Below are 24,736 nucleotides of genomic sequence, written 5' to 3' on the forward strand. Positions count from 1 at the left end.
TACAGCTTGCTGGCCATGGCGAAAAAGTAAATCACTATTTCATGTTTGCGAAGTCGTCTGATTAAATAAACAAGACAAATCCAAGTTAATGACACCAGCTGTGCCGTGTTATTGGCTGTATTGACATTTCAAATGAGTGAGGACAGAGAAAGTTAGAAGTGACAAAAAGTTGTCTCAACTTCATTACTGTCTTCTTGGCTGTGCAGCCATAAAGAGCAGGCATGAGGCCAGCATTTTCAGACGTATCTAATCTGTTTTTGTAAACAAATACTTTCTTTTTTCATTTTGAAATTTAAGATTTAGCATTCAGAGGTTTTATTTGTCACGTCCTCGTGAAATACAGGCAATGAAATGCAGGGTAAAGAATACAGATTTCAATAACATGTCACAGCTGTAAGGTGAATGTGCTAGACAAGGCTGAGGATGTGTAACGGTCTTTGTATGGAGTCCTGAAGTGGCCATCGAGAGAAAATGTGCTACTGTGTGTGCACAAGATAGAATTCATTCCCACGTTTTGGTCATTTTGTGCAGATGAGTATATGACACTGAATGCATGGGTAGGCTATGAGGCAGGCAGGTCTTCAAGTCTTTATATTTATCCCTTGTGCATGAATTAACCAACACATGGAACAGAATTGGATCGGGGCTTTGCACCTCTGCATCTTTGCATGATCGATATTGTTCTGCTGCAACTGCTGAAATGACTATTTTAGCAGTTGCACCTTAAAAAATGAGAATTTCAACTGCTTGGTGTTTATAGCTCTCTTTCACCTGTTGACCAGACAAAATAAGCATTTTTAGTATATGTACATGGGTATGTGTGTATGTATCAGTATAGAAATCTGAAAGCGCATACAGTACTTAACACTTACTTAACAACCAATATATAATCATGAATTATTTACAAATAAAGATAATCATTCTTTCACATACAGCTACATAGAAGCACACACTCATTCAGACACACACATGTAGTTTTGGCCCTGCAGCCTCGCGAATGTCCCTCGTCACCAGCAGCGACCTTTTGTTTTATTACCTTTCGGTCGCAGTATTTACTACTTATGTCACCCGCTGTTATGTAAGCTGTCCTGTGTGCTGAACTGCTCTCAGCCAGGTAGTACACGCACAAGAAACATGCTCACGCCTCCACTTACACCAACCTTGCCCCCGTCCGCGTTGTACTCCTTCTCATCGGCGTCCAGGAGCCGCGCCAGGCCGAAGTCGGTGATCTTGATGTGATTGGGTGACTTCACCAGCACATTCCGGGCCGCCAGGTCCCTGTGGACCAGCCTCCTCTCCTCCAGGTACATCATCCCCTGAGAGGAGAGAAAAAAAAAAAAAGGAGAGAGATGAGTATGAATCCTCTCATGGAGCAGTTTATCATTTTAGATTCCATGATCGGAGCAGTCTGAGATCGTCGATGCGGTAAATGTCAGCACTAACATAAAATTATTGTCATAACTGTCATCATCATTAAGCGCACACCCACTCAGACATTCAGATTCAATCTTTTATCATTATCATACCTCATGTATACGACTCTAGGAGACAGGGAATCTGAGGTAGCTCTTACAGCATTCCAGACATGTCAGAAAGTCAGAACCTCAGACTTCTGACGAGCGAGAGATGCAGCGGAACAGCCTCTCGAATCTCAATTCCGGGTACAAAACATCTCTCAAGGTTTCTGAGACGCAGTTATCTGGCTTCCCATCAAAATGCATTCAGATATCCAGTGTGCACACTGCAGACGATTCCTTTGACTGTTACCATGCATGCACTTTCAATGTCTCTTCAATCCTGCATGGAATTTGTTGAAACATATACCTGAAATGCAGCAGTTCCCGACTCTAGATATTAATGCAATATAGTTAAATAAGCTGGATCAAGCAGCTTGTACAACTAGGAGACAAGACAGGTGCTGGGTGCGTTGTCAATGTGTCTTAAAGTGTGTAACGTCAATATATTCTCCTTGTAACGCGTCCAACTCAAGTTAATCTTGTTCGGTCATAACTGAGATTGCATCTATGACATGTCGCCTCTGTGTCCTCGGTAATTGGGGCCATTTTCAAGATGGCTAGACAGAGAGAACAATGAGTGTCCTTCCAATTTGTTAACGTTGATTATGAACACCCAATGAGCAAAGCAAGTAACAGGGAAAAACAACAAAGCCTTGAGTGGCGAGAACTCTGCAGCCTTAATTTGTTGCTCAATGGGCTGGATGGAGCGGGGACTCTTGACAGTCGCACAAAAACCTATTTGCAGCCATGCGAGCTTGTGCACACACGCGCGCGCGCTCACAAAGATTTAACACGCTCGCCAGCTCACCGGCACACAAACACACGTCACCTTTTCTTCCGGAATACACAAAAAAAAGCACACAGCTTTCATCATGCCCTCATGTGCACAAACACTCGCCTGATGCACGCACACACTTCCTGGCCGTCTCCTGTGCTCATAGCTGAACAAAACAGCCAGACGAGCAGGCGAAGCAAGGCTGGGCCAGTTGAAGTGTATTAGACTGGATGTTAAACAAGTGGATGCCACTTTGCAGGAGGATCAATAAAAACACCTTGAAGAGGGAGGAAGCCATTGTCCTCAGCAGACAATAAGAAATTTCAACAAGGCCCACGCCTCCGCTGGCGCGAGAGAAACACTGCACATTTGAAACGCTTACGGTGAAAATACCGCACATAGGTGTATGTATGTGCGTGTGGGCGTATATCAAGGCACATTGTGTTGAAAATGCTCGTCGTGGCTCGCTGCTCCGCACCGCCTCCTCCCAGACGAATGTGAGGATAAATCGATAGCGCCGACGTCTGGCTCGCCGCTGGCCGAGCCCTCATCCATCATCCGCCGGCCTCGCGGAGACAGACGCGTAGACACACACTTACACTCACACACACATGCTGACGGAGACCACCCGGAGACCACCTAAACATGAAAGCAAGACATATCTCAGCGAGCATACTTGGTGACTCGTGCCATATTTCTATGTCAGTCTGTTTGCATGTCTCTCACTTCTGTTCTGGACACTTCCTACTTCCTCATCCTGCGTTTCCTAGCTCCTGTGGTTCTTTCCTTGCCAATATGAAGACAATGTGCTGGGACAAGGCCCAAAACGCCCCCCTTTTACTGGAAGTGTATTTAAAATAGATTACTTCGGGGGGTTCGGGCAGGCGATCAATAACAATGCTGATTACAATAAGCCCGAAGACGACCGTGCCACGCAATATTTATCCCCGATGTCAACGTCGAGAGGAATTAGGAATCAATGGCCCACACAGTCCATTAATACACTTCGACTTAAAGTGACAGGGCAATGAGGGGAGGCCATCGCCCCGACAGGGGGAATGTACGGCAGCTCAAGGAGCCAATTAATTTTCAGCCACTCCGGGCGGTAAACACCAGCGTCCCAGTGGAGGATGTGGGGGCAGCCTCAGTTTCAGGTCGAGAGGGTCCCGCTGATTGTGCTACTGTAACGCTGCTTAAGTATTATGTTCCCAAGAGTCCTGAGATTGTTAAGAATGGATGTGAATTTGGATAATTTGTGATTACATAACCTGTACAGTGTACATCAAACAGGAATTTACAGAGGAACTAATTAAACCTGCCATATTTGCTAAACCGCATTTCCTCTATTAGTACCTACTGACTGAAAAAAATTCCTTCCTCTGCATGCTCTGGAGCCTTCAGCTGTGCACACCGACACACTGTAATACCTGTGTATGACTGACAGGTGGAGATGGTCCCTGCCACCTTGTGAGGAGCTACCCTGGTTGGTCGTAGGGTTCCCTTTATGACTGCATGTGGGTCATCTAATGAATTATAGATGAAGCAATCTTTGCTAGAGGGAATTCTGCAAAATCCAAACAAAATTAAGTTGCTAGGTTGAAGCAACAACAGCTTGAATGAGTCGTGAACGAGTACCTGGCTGTCTGCCGGAAAGGCAAAATCACTTTGTACCCTCTCTCGGCCATTATTTTTCTGTGGAGAAAGCAAAGCCATCTGCCTCGGAGGAAGAGCACCATTTGGAGCTGTGTGCCACTTCAAACTCTCCGCCGGGCTGCTGCACTCAAAGTTCAAAGTATATGTTGTACGCCTGACCTTTAAAGGAAAGATGATGTGCGTGTCAACGCACAAAAACGGAGGGAGAATGCATCTTGTCCGAGTCTCTGAGTTTCCTAACAAGTACAATAAAACACTGGAAAACTTACTACTCTGGCACAACACATTCATGTTAAAAAGCATAACTGCACAGAACACTGAACTGAACAAGGGGAACATAATTTATAGAATTTCATTTCCATACTTCCTGCTTTACTTGCTTTTTTTACTTCCTTCTACTCCCTTTTCAGAAGACAGTTCAAACACAGCGAGGCCTGAAATTTGTTGATTTCCGTTTACTACCCTGAATGAAATATGTTGAAGCTCCAAAGTAGCAACATTACCTGAGTCACTGAATTTTGAGGGTGGGCAAGCTTTCACATTGTGGAACAAAAAGTCAATGCTAATGTTGACATCAGGTCAGAGCCAGATGAACAGTCACTGTCAACAACAGCACCAGCTTTGAATATATTTGTCCAGAAGGCCTCAATTTCTTGAAAACACATACTTGAACCCTATATGAAAGGTCCAGTGCAGCATTTTCCCCGCAGCTTTTCCCAGCTCTCACAGCACAGAGAGAGCTTTGTGAGCCACATGCTTCATGAGAGCATTAAGGTTAAGGACCCACCAGCACTGTTGCTTGTCTCAAATGACACCTGGGCATGTTTCTAGCCCTCAGAGCATGAAGTGCTCCAATAGCAGTCTGAAATATTGTTTTTTTTTATTTAAGTCAAGAACATTGTACTTTATGGAACTTTTTAACAGCTGTTTAGCCAAGACCTTAGCAAGAGTCAGAGTGTGCTTTAAGTCAGCAGTAAGGTCTCTTATTAGCCACTCTGGGTTGCTTTGGGAATTTGAAATAGAGATTTCACAATGACAAAAGATCATTGTCCTACGCTACAAGTTTCAGTGTAAAGTCTAGACTGCTACAATGGATACGACAGGGAACAAAAAATACCAAACTGACGGCCTCCTTATCAAAAACACTTGTTCATGTCAAGTGTTAAAGTAAGAAAGGTGAATATCAGCTGATATGCTGTTAGCAGAATTTTTAAATTCTCATATGTCAGTATGGGTCTCGAAAATTTCAGCAGTCGTTCTGATACTGAAGAGTGTGTTCGCCATCTTTACAACCAACTCAGGTGTTCACTTCACTCCTATTGGTCAGATTCTGAACTTTACACAGCGATATGGAGGAAAGAGAGCTTTGAATTGTTCTTTTTCGTCTGTTCAAGTGTTTAGTCAAATGACTTGTGAGAGGATGTGGTTTGCTGTGAATAATTACTTTTTAAAGTTTATCCTCCTTTGACCCAACGCTGGCTGCCAGGCAGGATAAAATCTAATTTTTCAACAACACCACAGGTCTTTTTTCATCTCCGCAGAGCCCCGAATTGTTTACAGAAGCTAAAAGTTTTCCAAAGCACACAGCAGACCGGGTCATGGCTGGCCTGCGACCCATTAGCACCTCCACAAGAAGACTAGAGATCTGAGTGTTTGGTAATGGATGAAAACAAGAGGATGAAACCAGGCATGAGAAAAAGAGTGGAGTAGTGTTGAACTGCAGGGAGCAGCACACCTCAGCGGGAGAGAAAGATACTGAGGAATAAAAGATGCCGGGTATAAAGGAGAGCAGTTGGAAGAGGAGGAAGAGGAGGACAGACATGATGGAGTACAGCAGGTAATAAATTCAGCTGAGATCTTTGGCAGATCCGTTATTTGTCAAGATATTGCCAACATTTGCACCATGTATTTAGTACAACCTGCAACAAACTTTTTTAAGGAACAAACGGTGGTTAAGTAATTGTAAAGACACAACTCTCAGTTGCACAATATACACACGTTTATCTGGGAATTCCTGTCAAGCAAAGCTGGGGGGGGGGGTGCAGGGTGTCGAGCTTCTTACAGGAACCAGAAGGTGGGTGCCTGTTTCCAGAGGGAGCGATAAGACCGGCGCATGAGGTGCACCCCCACCGTCCCATCTGCAAATCCCACCGCCCCGCAAAATGGGTGAAGAGGCAGCAACAATGTGAGCAATATGGGACTGTCCGCACGCCGAGAACTGGGACCAGTGCGATAAGGAAGGCGCACAATGGCTCTGCTCAGGTGGCGCAGGTGGTCGTCTGTCATGCGCTGTGTGCTGCGCGGGAGATAGAATGGAAGGCATACCCACATAGCTGGCAGTCTCCAAAGAGGGTGTGTGTGTGTGTGCTGTGTGTTTTGTGTGTGTGAGGAAGAGGAAAAATAGAAGGAGGGAGAACGAGGCAGTCAATAGACAGATGCGGCTCTTCTTAATCATGTGTATATTCACACGAGCGTGTAACAAATTCAAATTTTATTCTGGAAAGTCGAGGCAAATTTCTTTCTAAATCACTTTTACGGCATGGAGCCGGGATAATATGCCATGGTGCTGTACTGTACTGAATCTCCACAGAAACCAATAAGCTCCAACCTGCGTTACCGGGTGGTTTGGATGGTTAATGAACGATCCAGGTGAACGTGACATAATGTGTCACATATAACAGCAGCTCAGCGGTGGCGCAGCAGTCAGGGTGCAGGCCCATTTACTCCGCAGTCAGCCGTTGTAGAACCACAGCGCGGGAAAAAAAAAAGGCGCCTATCTATCAACCTGAGCTGAGCTGTGTATTTATGAGTGTGTGTGTGCATCCCTGTGCACCTGCGAGTGTGAGGCGTGTACACAGCGTGGGGGTTTGAAGGTGAGATAAGGCACAGGGAAGCAGGAGAGGGTGAAATCCCCCTCTGTGGGAGTTAATTCTAAGGACAATGTCGGAACTTAGCGGCGCTTGATGTCTTCCTGCTTCCGTTTTTAATTATATCAACCTCAAGAGAGGGAACCAAATATAAAATTGTCTAAGCTCTGTCGCCATGATCTCAACTCCCCTGCGGGACGCAAAGATCCTTCCAAAATGTCACTGTGCAAGCAATAAAAGACCGCTGCTGGCAAATTTACATGAGCAAATGTCAATAATTTTGTGGCTGCTGCAGTGGAATTAGAAAGGGGGGGAAAAATGCAACTTTTTGATCAGTGAGATGAATTCCCTCTCTTCTGAGTGAAGATGCCCATATTAAGTTTCAACTCCGGAAAGTTACATTCAGTAATTTGCTGCAACAAAAGGTGAAATCTGCAGCTCAATGTCCTTGCTGGGTGATGCTACCTGAGCACCAATTAACAGTGCAGTTCAAGTGCAGTTTGAGACGGCCTACGAGCAGCCACGAGGACGGTAATGATGGGTTTCGTCGACAGCTCAGCGGCCACCGGGTTCAACAGGTGAGCCAAAGAGAGGGGAGGACGAGAGAAATTAAGAGGGAGGGAGCAGAGTGAGAACATCTGATCCTTCTCTGAATCAGCTGAGCACCAAGCTGCACACTCTACGCAGCATTCAACCTTCACAGTAATGCCTATAATTTGTCTGCTACTTGCTGTGACACTGAGAAGTTATCATTTTTAATCACAGCCGATAATTATTGTGCCGAGGAGCTGTCGGGCGACTCTTGATTCGACCTGCCCAGTGGTTACTTGTGATATAGAAAAGGGACAAAATTGTTCTGTTGAGATGAACACACTGTACAGGTGAAACGTACCTGCACGTACATGATCGATAATAAAAATTTAAAGGCATGAATGCACACGCTGGGGCGCACATACAAGGAACAAAATGCTATTATGTCCCTCCCTTATTGCATCCTGCTAGATTGCTATTAGCAAGAAAATGAAAACTCAATTGCACAAAATTGATTCGTATCGGATCCTGGCGGAATTACTCCTTGCTTGTTTTATTAAAATGACATTTGTCAGATAACAGAAACAACGAAAAGTTCGACGCATTGAGCGGATTTGTGATGGTCTTGAGGAGTTGCGGGAGAACCACCACGAAATTTCCGCCGTCCATCTGCACGCACGCATACGCCTGTGTCTAATGAGCCTCAGCTTCAGGCGTCATGAGTAATGGGTTGTGTGTGGAGAGAGGTGACCGATCCAATCAGGCCTTCCTACCCAGTGGATCTGGCAGTCAAATCCCTCCCCTTATGCATCCTTGAGCACTGCTGATCCTTACAGATAATTAGAAAGGCCCGGGGGGCTTATCCCTCCACCGCCCGCTCTCCTCATCACCTCTTCCTCCTCAGTCTCCCTCCACCCTGTTTCCTCTTTCTGTGGCATCAGCAGGGACACGCACACACTCCTGGGGACTGGTCTGTGTGTGTGCGAAGAATTTGTGAATGCATTGGAGGAAGGGGGAAAACTGCTCAGGGTGCACATTAGTTGTTTTTTTTTTTTTTTATGATGTGGGATAGTATTATGGGTTGCACTGTTTGGTAATGACGGCATGATGTGCTTCCAGACGAGCTCTGAGATGCAAAGAATTGTGGACTGCATTATTAATGAATCCCGTGGGAAACAAAGTGCATGTATGACTACCATGTACGCTAACACTACTAAATCCACTGTATCTTAGTATGATGTGTTTTTTGATCGATTTTAAGTCACAAAAATTACACATACAATGAAAAAGCAAAAAAACTTAAACTAATATTTACTGAATATACAATCAAATTTGGTTCCAAACTCTAACTGAAGCCCGCCAAAACACCATTAAACCTGAGGCCAAGTTGCATATTTGATTTTCTAATTTCACCAAAACTGCTATCAAACGCTGAACTGCCACGACTTTTATTAATCCACGCTTTGAAACCACGCTACGGTTCTAACATTCTGTGACTCACATCAGACTTCTTTCATTTTCTGCATGTTCAACATATCGGTGATGAGCAGGCTGAGGTGCAGAACATGTTTCACCTCCCGGCAGCATCACATTCACTCATCAACTGGTGACAGGAATTTAAAAGGCCGCTGACAGGAGTCATGTTACTCTTTAGTTTAGAATCATAATTGCCTTTAGGTGCAGAGCAGAATGTTTTCTTGGCTCTGCAGTTAATTGCTCCTGTCGTAGCATCTTGTATTTACATCTACGGGATGGCAACAAGCACTGATGTCTGGGATCTGAACTAAAATGTGCAACAGCGGTACCTGGAAAAGCTCAGGAAGGGTTTCCTACGTTTTAAAATATACGCATATTTTTCCATATTAAGAAGGAAACTATGGTTTTCTAAAAAATATCCATGTGTTCACAAGGTTGACATCCCCAACTAGAACTCCAACGTGGCTTTCTGCTGTTCAGCGAGCAAACATTAAGTCCAACCACTCAAGCAAAGCAAAAAAAAAAAACCCTTTCATGGGGAAAAAAGGAGATGAGATATTGCTTCAATCTGGATGACAAAACACATTATTTTTATTACTGTCTCCAAAATGACCCAAATGAATGATGTTTTCTCATCTGGTGCCTCTATTGATAAGATTGTATCGTTTGCCTTCCAAAATGAATTTAATGGTTTTTAAATGATTTATATTGCAAATCTGTTGGTTCAGATGGGCTTAGACAACAAAAACTACCTGGACGAAGAAATGAAGAAACTGTAATGATGGTTCAAACAAACCACCCTGATGGCTGACAGGAGACGGGATGCAGACAGCGGTCTTGTGTCAAAGTCACATGTTTCATCCGCCAGGTTTCAGCCTGTACTCCACCAGTCTATCCCGCCCTCCATGGGACACATAGGAGTTAGCTGTAAGCCTGGTGCATCTGAGAAATGGTCGGTATTTGATGCTGTGGGAATGAGAACTGTGTGCATTGAGATGTTCCTCTCATTGAGATGCGATGACATGATAGACACAAGAGCACAGGAGGGGGAGGTGACTGGATTCAAAGAGTGGAATCCATCCTCCAGCAAGGGAGGGAAAGATGCTGGGGGGAGGGAGGAAGGGGGGAAAGAGATAAAGCTGCAGGAGGAAGAAGTGTTGAGGCTTGGCTAATGAGTGTCGGCGAGATGTGTTTGCTCAGCACAGGGCGGCGTTTGCTGGGTAGTGAGTGACACAGAGGGCTCCACACTAAGCTTGACCAGATTGGATCTCCTGCCATCGGGTGGCATCTCCGGGGAGCCACCGCAAGATGCAAACACACACACACACACACTCGCTACGGACGTACGTACACATCTGTGCCTCCACACAAGAATATTAACACACATGAATGCACAAATATGGGGCCAAAGATCAGGAGCCAAATTTAAAAGTCCCCGGATTTTACTTTTCAATTCCCTGACTAAGCAGTGGGGGGAGACGTCTGCTGATTTGGCCAGAAAAAGGAGTGTGTGTGTGTTTCTGTGTGTGTGTGTAAAGGCACTGAAGTCCGGACTCTGCGTGTGCTTAGTTTTCCACACACATAGGTGAAAGCATGTACTGCTCGTGCAGAGCACACATGCTTTCTTGCATATTTGACCTTGACACAGTACAGTATGAAGCTTGCCTTGGACAAATTATTTAAGTTCAATGTTCAATGCCATCATTAGCGGTGTCAATCGATAAAACACCGTTCAGAGCCGCCATGACAGCAGAGCTGCAGGAAACCTGGAGGAGTTTTCCTGCAGGGCATGTTGTGCTAATGCCAGTTCACAAGTTCGCCTTGGGGCATGTTTATGCGAATGGCTCTACTCCCTCGCCGCTCACAGCCAGTGTGGCCTAGATATAGAGAGCCCCTGTCCACTTCCAGCCACCCCACCTCTGTCCCCCTGAAAACCAATCGAGACCTGTGTCCTGCCCAAGCTTCAGCGCCAAAGCCAATCATTTCACCGGCAGGACAGCGACTTGCTGGATCTATTCTACTTTCATTATACTGAGCCTGAGGAGAGAAACTGTGAAATGAAGACAGAGAGAGAGAAAGTGAGTGGAGAGAAGAGGAGAGGAGAGGGGAGCCAAATTAAAAGACTCCCGTAGCCCCGCATACACTCAGTTCCGATCCCATATTTAATTCAGTGATTGATTTGTTCATTAAAATACATCCCAAACCTAATTATTCCATTAATAATCTAAAACCTGATGAAAAAAACACTGTGTATGTGTGTGTGAGACAGAGGGAGGGAGAGAGACTCAGTTAGTGAGTGATAAAGAGAAAATGGAGACAAGAGGGAGAGATGGAAAGCCAAGAAAGAGGTCTTTTTTTTTTCTTTTTTTTTTTTTTGCACTGAGATATTTCAAGTACCTTCCACTAGGACAAATACTAATACAACTACACGAACAATTGCACATACGCGAGCACACACACACGCAGAGTCAGCTGAGGACACGTGGCCCGGAGTGTGCAAGGAGATGTAGGGCAAGCCCTGACCTCTGATGACCCGAGCAGAAGGCCACCATGGAAACAGAGAAATGGACAGATTTGTTCAAGAACATGAGAAGCAGCTGCTGACATGTGAATGGAGGAAAGGAAAGAGAAGGACAAGGCAACAGAAAAGAGGGGGAAAGGGAGGTAAAGAGAAGAGAAAAGGAAGCATAATTAGAGGAAATGACAGAGTGCCAAACAAAGGTAAGAAAAGGACATGAAAGTTGAGGGAAGGAAAAGGAAACAATACGCAAAGAAATGTGGAATAGACAGGAAAGGAAACAAAGGACAGGACAAGTGAGAGTGAAAGAAGGGAAATGAAAGGAGCAGGATACAACATGTGAGGGAGGGAAATACTTGAAAAGATGTAAACGGAATGGACATGAACAGGGGGATAGGGAAGGAGGGCAAAAAAGGAAAGGAAAGGAAATGGAAGGATACAGCATGAAGGGAAGAACAAAGGAGAGAAAAGGAAAGGTTATAAAACGAAAGGAAGACAAAAGGACATGAAAGATGAGGGAAAGGTAAAGAAGGAAAGGAAAGAATGGAAAAAAAGGGAAGGAAAGAAGAGGTAAGGAGATGAAAGGAAAGGGCAGAAGTGAAAAAAAGGAGAGGAAAGGGAAGGGTAAGGCAAGAAGAGAAGAACAGAGAAGAAGAGGAAAGGGAAGTAACGACAAAAGCAAAGGAAACAAAAAAAGGGAAGGAAAGAACAGTACAGTAAAGAAGAGGTAAGAAAAGGGCAGGACACAACATATGAGGAGAGGGAAAAAAAATGGAAAGGATACAAAGAAAAAGACAGAGAATGAGAGGAACAGTGAGGAAAGGAGGGCAAAAAAGGAAAGATGGTGACTAATAAATGAGAGATGTTCACAGAGATCTATAGAGACCTCTGTGTGTGTCCTGTACAATATGTGTAAGTGCATGTGTGTGTCGTTATGTGAGCGTCAGTCACTGGGAGTGTGTGTGTGTGTGTGTGTGTGTGTGTGGCAGTGGGGCAGCCCTGAGTGTGGCTGCAGATTAATGGGGGCCATTATCTCAATGCCCAAAACACTCAGTGATGAAGAGTCACTGCCTGGCGACGGGCCTCGGCCAATCAATTTGCGGCGCAGCGGTCACCTGCCCGGGTCAGAGCCCACATACGGCTGGTGTTTGTGCTGTTGTTGTGGCGGCGGTGGGGGGGGGGGCTGGCGAGCTGCCACCACATTATGGTGATATAGGAAAGCAGAGTTTGTCTCTGACTGGTTCATGTGATTTGGCAGCTGGCATGGACAGACTTCACGCGTCATTTAGTGCATCTCACAGGTATATATTTTACTTTTTAAGGGTAGTGTTGAACATTATCAAACCCCTGCCGTGCTTTAATTACATCCCAGCGTAATTGTGTTGACATTCTTTCATCCACCTTGTAATACAGAGGGATGATTGGAAGGTTCCTCTTGTCTCGCCACTGAATAGAGGACTATGGTGTGCAGTTATTAGACGTAAGGTAATGATGTTTACGTTCTTTGATTCGCGAGTGTTTACAGTTTAGGGCTACAGATAATTCTAAAATTGCTGAGCCATTCTGCGACGTGCACGGTGTTGTCCTCACTATCAAGAATGATTGTGGAGTCGCTGCTTTTACGTGAATCAACACTTATTTGCTATCTTGCTGAGAGTTGGATGACAAGATTGCTGCCACTCTCATTGTTGTCTGTTAACTATGAGGATGGAGCCAGACGAAGGTGATTTGAGCTGAGCATAAAGGCTGGAAATAGAGGGAACCAGCTGGCCTGGATCCGTACAAGGGTAACAAAATGAGATGTACAGATGAAACAAATGAGGTATAACATAATAATCATGCAGCTTTGGACGGTCTGGCAGAATTTCGTTACCTTCGGACACGTGCAGCCTTGCCGTTTTCCCTGGTTTCCAGTCTTTATGCTAAGCTGAGCAAAATGGTTTCCAGCTCCAGCTTCATGCTAAACAGACATGAGAGCGGTATCAGGCTTCTTGTCTATATCTCAGCAGCAAATTTCCCCAAAATACTCTCAGGTGCTTTTGATAAATGTATCCACCAAACAGCACACAGCAAGTCCTTGATCTTGATCCATACATCCTAAAGCCTGACGATGTCAAGATCTTTTTTTGTACTCTCTCTCTCTCTCTCTCTTCTTTAATAGACTCTCTCTTCTGTCCTCTATCTTAACAATACCCTTTTCAAAGCTGACTGAAGACCGAGGCAAAATTATTCTCCCCTTTGCTGGAAAATTGTGTGACTTCCGAAGGATGCTCTTTCTCCTGGAGGACAGGTTCCCCATCATTACCTTGAGAGCGCAAAGATCACTCAGAGAAGAGGACTCTGAGTTATTTATTCGGCTCACAAGACCAAACACACACAGGCAGGCGCTCAGATACGCACAGAGACACAGAAACACACACATAAATGGAAAGACACGCTAATGCTTATGGACACACTGCAGAGAATGTCTGCCTGTTTCTGGCCTGAAAAAGACCTCAAGGCAATAAGATGGAGGCCCTGTGAGGAGGATTCAAGAAGCTAATATAACAGAGGAGGACCAAGCTGCACACACAGACATATCTGTATCAGGAATGATTCATGATCAGTTCAGTGACTCTGGGCTTTGGTTTAGTTGATTGACATGGCTCTCGGCATGGCAATGCCAGTCTGATGATCTCTTTGTCTATTTGCTGCTGGATGTGTCAATAAGCAACGCTTTCGCTAACCAGTTCGCTATGTCGACTGGTGGTGGTGAGAGTCTAACTAACGCTCAAGGTGCTTGTGCTTATTGTTGACAGAAATGGAAAGGTCATTCGAAAGCTCACAGGAACAGCAGAAACTCTATTGATTCAAACTGATTCACGACATAGACTCAAACACAAAATAATCATCATTCCATGATTTCCAATCAGCCAGTCAAGCATCTTCATCCGCCCTCGACACATCCACAAAAACGGATATGAGTTCCCGCAATCAATTACAATCAACCTGTTTACCAAATTTAATCCCATGTTGCCGTGTGGGTCGAAAACAGCTGTGAATAATCTTCTCTCCTGCCCTTCCTCACTTAGAGAACCACTAAGAAACTGACACTTCTCGCCTGCCACCACAGGTGAAATCGAATCCAATTACAGCAGTAAGTACCTGCTTAAGTTACCTGTTCCTGAAGCTCCTGGGAGTCATCCATCACGGGGGACTGAAGGGTTAACACCTCACACACGAACCCCGACCCCATGAAACCAAAGCTCTCATCACTGACTCGGACAGATGAAACAAAAGAGCATACCGCCTTTAACGATGACCAATATGAATCAATGCCAACAGACTAGCTGATAATGGAGCGCTTTAGAAAGAGAAAATGATCCGAAGGAGGTCAGCGCAAGAGCGTTCGCGCACAGCGGGTCATTTATAAACACCCAATTTATGGGTTTACTGTCTTTTCATGGCAGCATGCTGTTTTGTATGTATAACTGCGAACAGTAACCCCATTCATCAGCAGTTAAAGAGTTAAAGAACAAAACAGGTTCATATGAAGCTTTATGAACAGCTGTTGACTCATTCGGTAAAAGTGCCCGAAGAAGATTTAGAGTTAAGCGGTTTAGTTGGTTTAGGAAGGTGGCTGACGACTGTCCACAAAGTAACACAAACACAATGTCTGACTCACATGGATGAGCGGGGTCTCACTCACGCTGCTCCCTCACCCACACCAGATCACTGCTCTCCACCCACACAGATCATTTGGTGTTTCAACTGATCAGGGATCAGTTGAAAAGTGCAACTGTACGACCACATGGACAAACAAAGCGTCTCCAAGGATTTGAAACCTTTCCCTTCAAGTGTGAAAGGGAGAATTGTGGCTAATAGTACAGTCACGTGCTATTTGGATGATCCAGTTTCTCAAGTTGGTCAATTGTTCTTCTGATTTCAGTGTTCATGAGCTTTTAAACCACATTTTTTAACAAAATATTTGTCAACTGTCCGAGTTGTTGTTGCCAATTTGCCGATGAATTTTCCCCCTTCAGGAAATCACTTTTTCGATTATTCCAACACCACATGAATGCGCCATAATTTCATTTTAATTTCAGTGTCACTTCAGCTGCCATTATCACAGGGGACAGACCCTCGGTTGCATTTAGACATAGTCAAGCTGCGTCGTCTCTTCATTATCAGTGGCAATGTCCATGATTGCTCAATATAAATCTCTGGCATATCAAGCAATATCCATTAATATTAAACTGTTGAAGGCAGCACAGATGCTCCGTTCATCCAAAGAGTATTCGGCTTGACCAGTGAAATAACTGACTACAATTTTAATTGCTGAAGCACCACTTGGAGGCATCGCCGCACTGAGAGCGGAAAAAGTCTTTTTGCTTGACTTAATCCTCAATGGGTGGACCCACACATCTTCACAATACACATTAACAAACTGGCAAATGTGAATAGCAGAAAATCAACAAAATATGAACAGTTGTCGTGTTGTCTAAAAAACCCTATCGGGCTGATTGGTGCCAGCAGTAAATCAACCTTTTGTCAGATCATTTTTTTTGCTGCTACATCTTCCAGAGCTGATGGGGGATGCCTCTGTATCACAGCAGATGTCTGCCTGCATAGCATGTAATAGCAGTCTAGCACCCTACTGCCACCCCGGTGTTATAACTCAGAGGACCTAAATCTTACCAAGCAGTTACACTATCAAGCAGTCTGGCTGCTTTGACTTAATTTGCAAACAAAACACAAATGCTCTTTGGGTAAGCAAAAGCCCAGACAATACTTCAAGCCTTACTGCTGTTTCAACGATTCTGAGCGCAGATTTTGTTTGGGAAGCAGAAGAATGGGTGTTTAATTCATTCATTTCTCACGCCGCCACTCATTTCCTGCAAGAATAATGCGCGTTGTTGTGCTTCTAAGACAGAGTTCAAGGCGAACAGGGCTTGTCTGCTACTTGACAACCATCGTGTCATTTGGAGGATTGAGCGAATGATCAGCGTGTCAAGCAGTGAGGATAATTAGGATCAACGGGGTGAATAGAAGGAGACACTAATAAACCCAAACACTGTATTTATTCGTAAAATGACACACATTCAAACATGCAGCGGCTGCTTTTGCATAGATCCTGATAGAATGTCACTGAACCTGGACAATAATAGAAATCAGATTCACATCAGGGACATTGTGAAAGCAGTTCAAAATTGCTTTGAAAGCTGTTCAAATAAGAATTTGGAACGCTCGGTAGTATCATGTTTTTGTTTGGGGTGACACCAGACTTGGCAAGCCTCTGCATGTTGCCATTTGTCACATGACGGCTGGGGAAAAAAGGCTCATGTGACAAGAACCCATAAAATCTATTACAACCCACACACCTGCCGACACATATTACACAGAGCAGTCAAACACGAAGACACGTGCCGCAGCACCACCAGATGCCATCCTCCTCTGACCCGACTGTAGCCACTTACCTTGGCGATTTGAACACACCAGTTGAGCAGCAGCTGCGATCCGATGTTGTCCTTGTGCTCGTGCACGTAGTCGAGGAGGCAGCCGTGGGGCATGAGCTGGGTGACCAGCTGGATGGTGGGGCTCAGGCAGACGCCCAGCAGACGCACCAGGTGGGGGTGCTCCATGCTGGCCATGATCAGGGCCTCCTGGGTGAGAGGGGGGAGAGAGGACAAAGAGGGACTAAGAGGATTGTTGCATTTCAAGAATGGGAACGCTCACCTGAGACCTAACAAAACAGTTCTGCTGCCTAGCAGATATTGAGCACTCTATTAAGATAGTAATGTTATGAAAATCAGAAGGGATTTGACACCATGCACAATCCAACACAGTTGAACGCTCTCATAGAGTTGCAAAGTGGGAAAGCTCATTGGTTTTGAATGCATTCTGTGATCCTATTTCCAAATTTTGCCTTTAAACAAGGGAATCTCCTTGATAAACTTATGATCCTACACGCTTTATGTTATGGCCCTCTAATTGCATGGCAGATGGCTCTAAATACTCCAATACCCAAAAGCCTCAGCAACTGTTTGTTTGGAAAAGAAACCAGTCAGAAGCGCAACTAAGAGCCGAATTCAAAAATGCTTTTGTGAACAAAACACGGCGTTGTACTTTGAAGTCAAACCGTCATTCCAAAAAGCATAAATTTGGGATGAAGCTGAAAAAAAAACAAAACACTTGGTGATGCCTGCTTTTGTCTTGGGGCCCCTTCAGGGGTGGATATTCTATTTATCAGGTGGTTGAGAGACAATGTGTCTGTCCATGCATCTGTTATCCATGGATAACACTGCAGCGTATTCCAAAGACTTCCTACTGGAGGAGGAGTTTGATGCATAAATTAAGACTTGTGGGATGACAACTGTATCTGCATGCACAGCATCTGTCCACAGAGTATTCTCACAGCGCGAGAAAATCCAGCAGAAGCCTTCTTCAGAGCTGCATAAAACGCAGCCCTTTTCATCTATATTTTAACATGGATAACACACAGAGGTTCTTACTGTAAATGTTGCACCAGCGCAATTAAAACAGCACAATGTGAGCAGTGCATATTTAACAATGCCTGTCTAATGCACAGTTCCGATGCGTTTGATGCCATAAGTTATGTTTAATTTTTCTCTCGTTTGATATGGCGTGTAAATGCACTTTCTGTCGTCCCTCTCATCTCTCTCTGCAGCAGATGGAGGTAGAGGTTTGAACAGTTGGGCCTCAACGTTGGGTAATTGTTATTGCGGAGCTGCAAGCAGAAGGATGTGTGGTGGTGACGAAGTGTTATGATGGCGAGGGCTGATACTCGTGGCCGGCGTGTATGTGCATTATGGCTGAGCAGAAGCTGCACTCAGAGTCATTGCTTAAAAACACCCACTTCAGTCCTTCTCCTCATCTCTTATTGCCTCTCTCACGCTCTCCCCCTCTCTCTCTCTCATTCACACACTCTCCCATGCAGACACACTCTCTTGGCAGCTCTCTAAAACACTCACGCTCACACACTCAAGGACACACTCTCTCTTGCTGTCTCTGCATACAGCAAATGGTCGAGGAGGTGTATATCCAGGCTTGGCCCCGGGGCAGCTGATAGATAGATGAGGTGCCTTTTTAAATTTAGATGCTAAAGAATGAGCTTAGAGGGAGAGTGGTCGTGGTGTGGGTGTGAGTAGATTAATTCTAAACAGGAGGGGGGCCATAGGCCATAGGGAGGCTTTTGGCACCATCAGTGCCCTGATTTAAACAGAGCCTCCCGGCACAAGGTAGTGCCACTACATCTCCACTTCATAAAACCACCTGCTTCCCCCTCTAACTGCCTGACATTAGACAACTGCAGCCACTTCTACACCGGGTGTAACTCACTCCTTGGGATCAAGAGAGGAAGAAAAAGTTAGGGAGGAAGGGAAAGAGCGAGGGAGGATGTCGGTGTGTGTAACAGAAGGAAGGAGAGAGTGCTTTTATTCTCACTGTGATCCCAGAAGACCCAGGAGTCGTAAACTATGTCGGGCTAAACTCTTGCTCTTGCTTTCTAGTCTCGGTGGAAACGTTATGAGGACTAGTGTGTGTGTGTGCGTGTGTGTGCACTAGCCTGTTTGTGTGTGTTTTGGTTTCTCTCTCTCATCTCCCTCGGCGCTGACCTCCATTACTGCCGGCTGACCCTCCTTTCCCATCTAGCTCACTTGCTCACTTTCACACACACACATACACGCTTGCACACACACTGGGTGATGGACTGGGAGAGCCCTGAGAAACTGGTGCATGTTACAGGAATTGCGTGGAAGCATCAAAACACGCTAAATTAGGTCGTTATTAGGCCTTTGCATTTCACATATGAAATAATCAACTCGCTCACTCAAATTCCCATATTTGCCAACACAAGCAAATCACCCTGCAGCTCTCACACGCGGGGCCGCAGCCACCTGGGGAGCCTTTTGTTCCTAAGTGTGTGCTGTTTGGTTATGTGTACGTGTGTGTTTATATGTGTGGATTTTCGGAGTGCGTTTGGAGCAGGCACTCCAGTGGCTAGTTTCCCAGTGGCGAGGCGTGAGCCTGCCTTTAGATTGCTGTTTAACAAGCCGGCAGACAGAGCATATTGGCTCTGGATGGACAGAGACCCCCGCAGGGAGAAATGGGGGAAGAGGAAGAGAGCGAAGGGAGGAGAGGAGGGAGGTGGAGGGGAGATGCAGGGGCAGAGGAGGAGAGGAAAGAAATGGGCAGAAGGGGAAATAGAGGGTGGAAGCACAGTCATGGCACCTGAGTGTTCTCTCCAAATGACGAAAAATGGAAATCAGCACCGTGGTTAGCAGGTGAAACAGTTGTGGATAACATGATTTTAGATTTTTCTGTTCACAGTGTGGCCTTTCTGATCACTATTTCCCAACAGACATTCTGTCACTCACATGTGATAGTCACAGCGGTTAGCTAATGCTGAACACTGGACTGGTTGGAGCCCATTCCTTTCAATGCCGGTTTGTTTTGGCCAACATCCGCATTGTGCACTGCTGCACGTGCGTCTTTGCGGCCCCACCTTCTACTCGTATGATGCCACATGCGGTGCTTTTTTGGCTTTTGGACCAGATGATGTTTTCAATTTGCTTTGTTCCTTTTAAACAAAAAGAGAAATGTTTCTGAGGAGTTGGAACCAGAGAATTTTACTTGAAAAATGACCTAAAAAAGGGATCATTACCAAAACAGTTGATGAACTTTAATGGACCAGTGTGAAAGATCTTGGGGGATCTATTGGCAAAATATGGCAGGAATGGATTGTTATATTCATAAGTATGTTTTCATTTGTGTATAATCACCTGAAAATTTAAATTATTGTGTTTTTGTCACCTCAGAATGAACTCTTCATATCAACAGAGGAAACCGGTCCCTCTTCCACAGAGTCAGCCAAGTCGCATTGCCATATTTCTACAGGAGCCCAGAAGAGACACACCATTCACTGTGGTACTTTTTCGTGGCCACCGCTTGGAAAGGGAGGGTGAGTCGAGGGGTATTCAGTTGATTAAATCTGCAACCTCATCACTACAAGCCACTAAATCCCACACAATGGACCTTTAAGAACAACAATGACGTTTTCTGCAGGAGCTATTACACACTTTGGGCTGTGTGCAAAGAGAAGAAGATGGAGCCATGCAGGGGTGGAGTGCAAAGCCTGGTGACAAGTAAAAACTGTGTGTGGAAAGAAAAATGTTGAAAATAGAGAGAAGAGAAGGAGGGTGGGAAGAACTGGAAACTCCCCAGCTTACTCCTCTTCTTCTCCCCTCTATCACTCCTGGATTCCAATAAAAGCCATATCTCATAAACAAGTGCTGTTTTTTAATAGAGTCTCGTTCAATACATGCCTGTAGAGTCTAGTGGAGTTCGCTTTATTACTGGCTCTGACTGAGATTGTGCTCTCATAAGAATTTACCGCCGAATGCACAATCCCACAAAGTGACAGGCTCGGCCATCTCTTTGACAAGGCTGAGACGTTGCGGCTCAGCCGTGCAAACATGAATACACACAGACCAAAGTGGACACAAACTGTTGCGATAAAAATACTCACGTCCATGAACTCCACGTTGGCTTTCGGGCCGGTGGTCTCGTTGAGGATTTTAATGGCCACAGGGATCTTCACTGTCTCACCTTCAGGGACCCAGATGCCCTGAAATATACAAGCAATCACCATAAATGCACCGCTCTCTCAATAAACATGCCCACAGTGAGGGCCCCGATGATTTTGATGGGTGCTGCTTGTTTAATGCCATCTATTGTCCTTCTAACATTCCTCTGCAGGTCAACTAAATCAGTGCGTACACCTGCATGAACCCTATCTTGTGGTCAAGTCATATGGCTCCGTTGGCTGATTATTGGTGAGCAGCAAAACTGCAAAAACCGCATGAGTAATATAACATTTCTACTCACTGTATGGTGCCTAAATGAAAGTGCCTGCAACAAGCAAAGAGCACTGGATCATAATAAGGCTATAAATTGACGCAGGGCTATGTGCAGATTAATTGTAGTAAAATATGGCCATAAAGTAAAATAGGCCCATCTATACTGTAATTGAGAGAAATCTAGAGCTGGTGGAAGAAAATGCAGTATTTATTCAATGAGTTCGCTGAGTTTCAGGGTGGTATGAATAATTTTGCCAAGGGCAGTGAAGTTGGCACGCAAACAGCAGTTTCCGTTCCAGGTCCTTGAGCCGCCCTAGGCTCATGTCTGTCAGAAAACACTGTTACAAAAGGAGATGTTTATGCTTATTGTTTAAGTTGTCAAGCGGGGCTGTTCTCCTAGTGAGAGGGCAGCGTCTATTGAAAGGAACTTTGTGCTTGGGTGTCTTCTTCGCCATTCAGCTGACTCACTGATGTTTGATTTAGAATGTGGAGGACCGTGTGAATTATGTAAACATACACACACACACACACACACACACACACACACACCAACAGGCACTTGTAAATGCAGACACACACACACACTGACCTTGTATACTGTTCCAAAAGCCCCTGAACCCAGAATCTTGACCCTCTTCAGCTCCGTCTCTTTCAGGATCCGCAGCTGAGCCTGGTTAGGGGCCGTTCCACTGGGGGTCAGGGGCTCCACCAGCTGACAAAACAAACAAGACATATTTAGACTATCCATCCCACTTGTCACCTCTTTATGTGAGTGCCAAAAACATAAAAACATTACTCTTGGCTATTGCTTTTCCTGTGAAACGACTGACAACCTGAAGCGTGCCTCTCTTTTGCTTTGGGTCAAAACATTTTTTTCCTCAGGGCACTTTGAATGTTTAAAAACGCTTCTTAAGAGTGTGCAGCGGGGTGAGACCACCCATCCATCCATTATTTGTAACCGCTTATCCGTCACAGGGTTGTGGGGGATTGCGGCTGATCCCAGCTGACATTGAGCGAGCGGCGGGGTACACCCTGGACAGGTCGCCAGTTCATCAAAGGGCTGACACATGGAGACAAACAACCATTCACACTCATATCCACACCTACAGGCCAACTAAAGCCACCAATTACACTGTCTTTACCGTGGCGAGGAAACCCACCAGGGGTGAGGCCGTTCCATTTAAAACGATAAGGAAAAAGCAAGTCTCGGACAGAGAGGCGAAAGGTGAACCCCGAGGTTTATTTGCAGCAAATAAATAAACAGCCAAAAAACAGCCACTGTCCTGTCCTGATAGTCAGGATTTTGCAACATCCACACAAGAGTTTATGAAATGCAAATAATTAAGCGGTTTGAGCGTGAAGTTCTTGTCGGAACTGGCAGTTTCCACTGTGGACCGCAGTGTGTCCAACCGCTGAACAAATCGCAGTCTGGTGTCAGCTGCTATCACAGCCGACAAAGAGTAGCAGCTCACCAGCTGTGCACATACAAAACAATTCCAATTCAAGGTTATGACAAGCCTCCTCCGCGTGCCTGGCTGCCAGTAACAGCTGACACTGAACAGCATCCCAGCAGCTGGCCGGGCCACCCGCCTCACCACTAGCCGCTCAACAAAGCCCCGGCTACTAAATATAAAGAGCAGGAGCTGGCACCTGCAGCCGAGCTGTGAAAAGATCTGCTGCACACAGATGCACACATACACAAATTCAACCAGACAGCATTGAGAGCACATCTCAGAACGCTAACACATGCAGAAACATGCACGTACAGTACACAGATTCACAAATATTGACAACACATGCAAATTTGCGCTCATATCAACATCAAACCGACAAAGCACATAGCAGACCACAATACACACATCCACACACACACACACACACACACACAAGAAGTCAATGCTTCTGATCAATACATGTCTTAATGAGCCTATCAGCCTATCGGGTCCCTCATTCGCTGCGGTTTATCAGCGGCATAATCACCCAGCTCAACCACGGCCATCAAACAATATAATGAGACCATATATCAGTCGGTCAGCCATACAAGCACTCACTTAATGTGATATAAAACCATCAGCACAATAGGACCAGCGATCGCAAAAGCCGCGCCAGTCCACAGAATGGATGACATTGCCCGCAGCTCTGCAATGACATGTCGTTTAATGGCTATTGTTATGGCTGGGCCTGAAGGCACAGTGTAAAGCCTGCTGAGATGTCCCTGCAGGAAGGGAGTTAGCAGAAGGAGCAGGAGAAGAAGGATGAGGGATAAATACTGAGGGAGGTGAATCAGATGAAAGAAGGAATGAGGCAGCAGTGAGAAGGGTGGCTGAGTGATGGTGTAATAGCGTGCCGCCATTGAAAGCCTCCATCTTAGTCTGTCAACTGGTCCACTGTGAGCAAAAATCCCATTTTGTTGAAACAATTACAAGATATGATGTTAAAAAAATCACCTGTTTGCAATAGAAATTTGAACACATTTGGGCAAACGATCTGCTGTTGAGGATCATGTGTGAGAAGCCACTAAATGGACCTTAAGGTGAAACTGTTTGGACAAATAATGACTAATGAATTAATAATTTCAATAACTGACAGTGTATTAATGCTTTACATATCAGTTCTAAGCTAGCCATTTAGCTACTGAGCTAACCCACTGATTATTACACTGATTATCAAAATGCCAACAATGAGAAATGTGCATTGTCCCCGATAAATGAACAACTGAACAACAAAGAATAATTTCTGCCAGGTTGTGAAAAATCCATTTGGCTGCTGTTCTGTCCCCCCCAGAAAAACTTGGTTTGTCTTTTTTCGTTGCTGTAGCCTTTTGAATTCATTGGCAATATCTCTCCAATGTCCATTTTGCCCAAAGGTATATGCAGATCCAACCCCAGGTGGGTACAGGTGCACACGAAGCGAGAGGAGCTTGTGCGACAAATTGAAACATTGCATCAATTCAACGTGTGGACAACCCCTCCTCTACTTTCATATTCTTCGAAGTAGACAGCATTTATCATCCTGTGAAAGCAAACCTCTCCATTGGAACACATATTTCACATGAACTAGGTGGGTTTAGCAGCTCCAGGGTGACCTATTAAGTGGAAGTGCAATTGCTTTTGGCCTTCAAACGAAGTATTAAATTGCATAGAACCACTGATTTCTGACTATATTCACCTCAACAAGGTCACATCCATCATATCAGCCTGGCATTTGGACAATGAGCAGCATATGCATCCGTTTGTTTGCATGTTCACTGCATGAATAACAAGAAAACAAGTGACGCTGTTTGAAGGAGAAATGGAGCGACTCAGAAAGAAAGAGCAGAGACGAGGTGGAGGGAGGTGGTGACGGAGCAGTAGTAAGAGCAGATGGTGGCAGGCTGTAGCTGTTATTGTTTCATTAGGACGAGGCTGGACTGGACTGATGAAGGTAGGAGAAGAGAGGTCTATTAAATAAGATGCACACCCATGGCCTGAAAAACTCTCCTGAGCTCGCTCTCACTCACACACACTCTCCACGCCACTTTATTTACCAGCTAATAATGCGCC

The 24,736-nt window shown here is 45.1% G+C and overlaps 1 protein-coding gene across 3 annotated transcripts in view; it reads right to left on the reverse strand.

Annotated features, from left to right (window-relative positions):
* The window catches only part of LOC143316243 (receptor tyrosine-protein kinase erbB-4-like), a 229,845-nt gene that overhangs the window by 12,580 nt on the left and 192,529 nt on the right, over window positions 1-24,736 (reverse strand). Inside the window, exons 18-21 of one of the 3 annotated variants that reach the window (XM_076724092.1) lie at window positions 21,784-21,906; window positions 20,864-20,962; window positions 16,794-16,976; window positions 1,155-1,316 (exon numbers count right to left, since the gene is read on the reverse strand). In XM_076724092.1, coding sequence (XP_076580207.1) covers window positions 1,155-1,316; window positions 16,794-16,976; window positions 20,864-20,962; window positions 21,784-21,906 — 567 coding nt within the window. Of the gene's footprint in view, window positions 1-1,154; window positions 1,317-16,793; window positions 16,980-20,863; window positions 20,963-21,783; window positions 21,907-24,736 lie in introns of all 3 variants that reach the window. The other 2 variants (XM_076724093.1, XM_076724091.1) reach the window with 2 other exon arrangements.

This window comes from Chaetodon auriga, chromosome 23 (assembly GCF_051107435.1).
Source record: "Chaetodon auriga isolate fChaAug3 chromosome 23, fChaAug3.hap1, whole genome shotgun sequence".
Taxonomy (NCBI): domain Eukaryota; kingdom Metazoa; phylum Chordata; class Actinopteri; order Chaetodontiformes; family Chaetodontidae; genus Chaetodon; species Chaetodon auriga.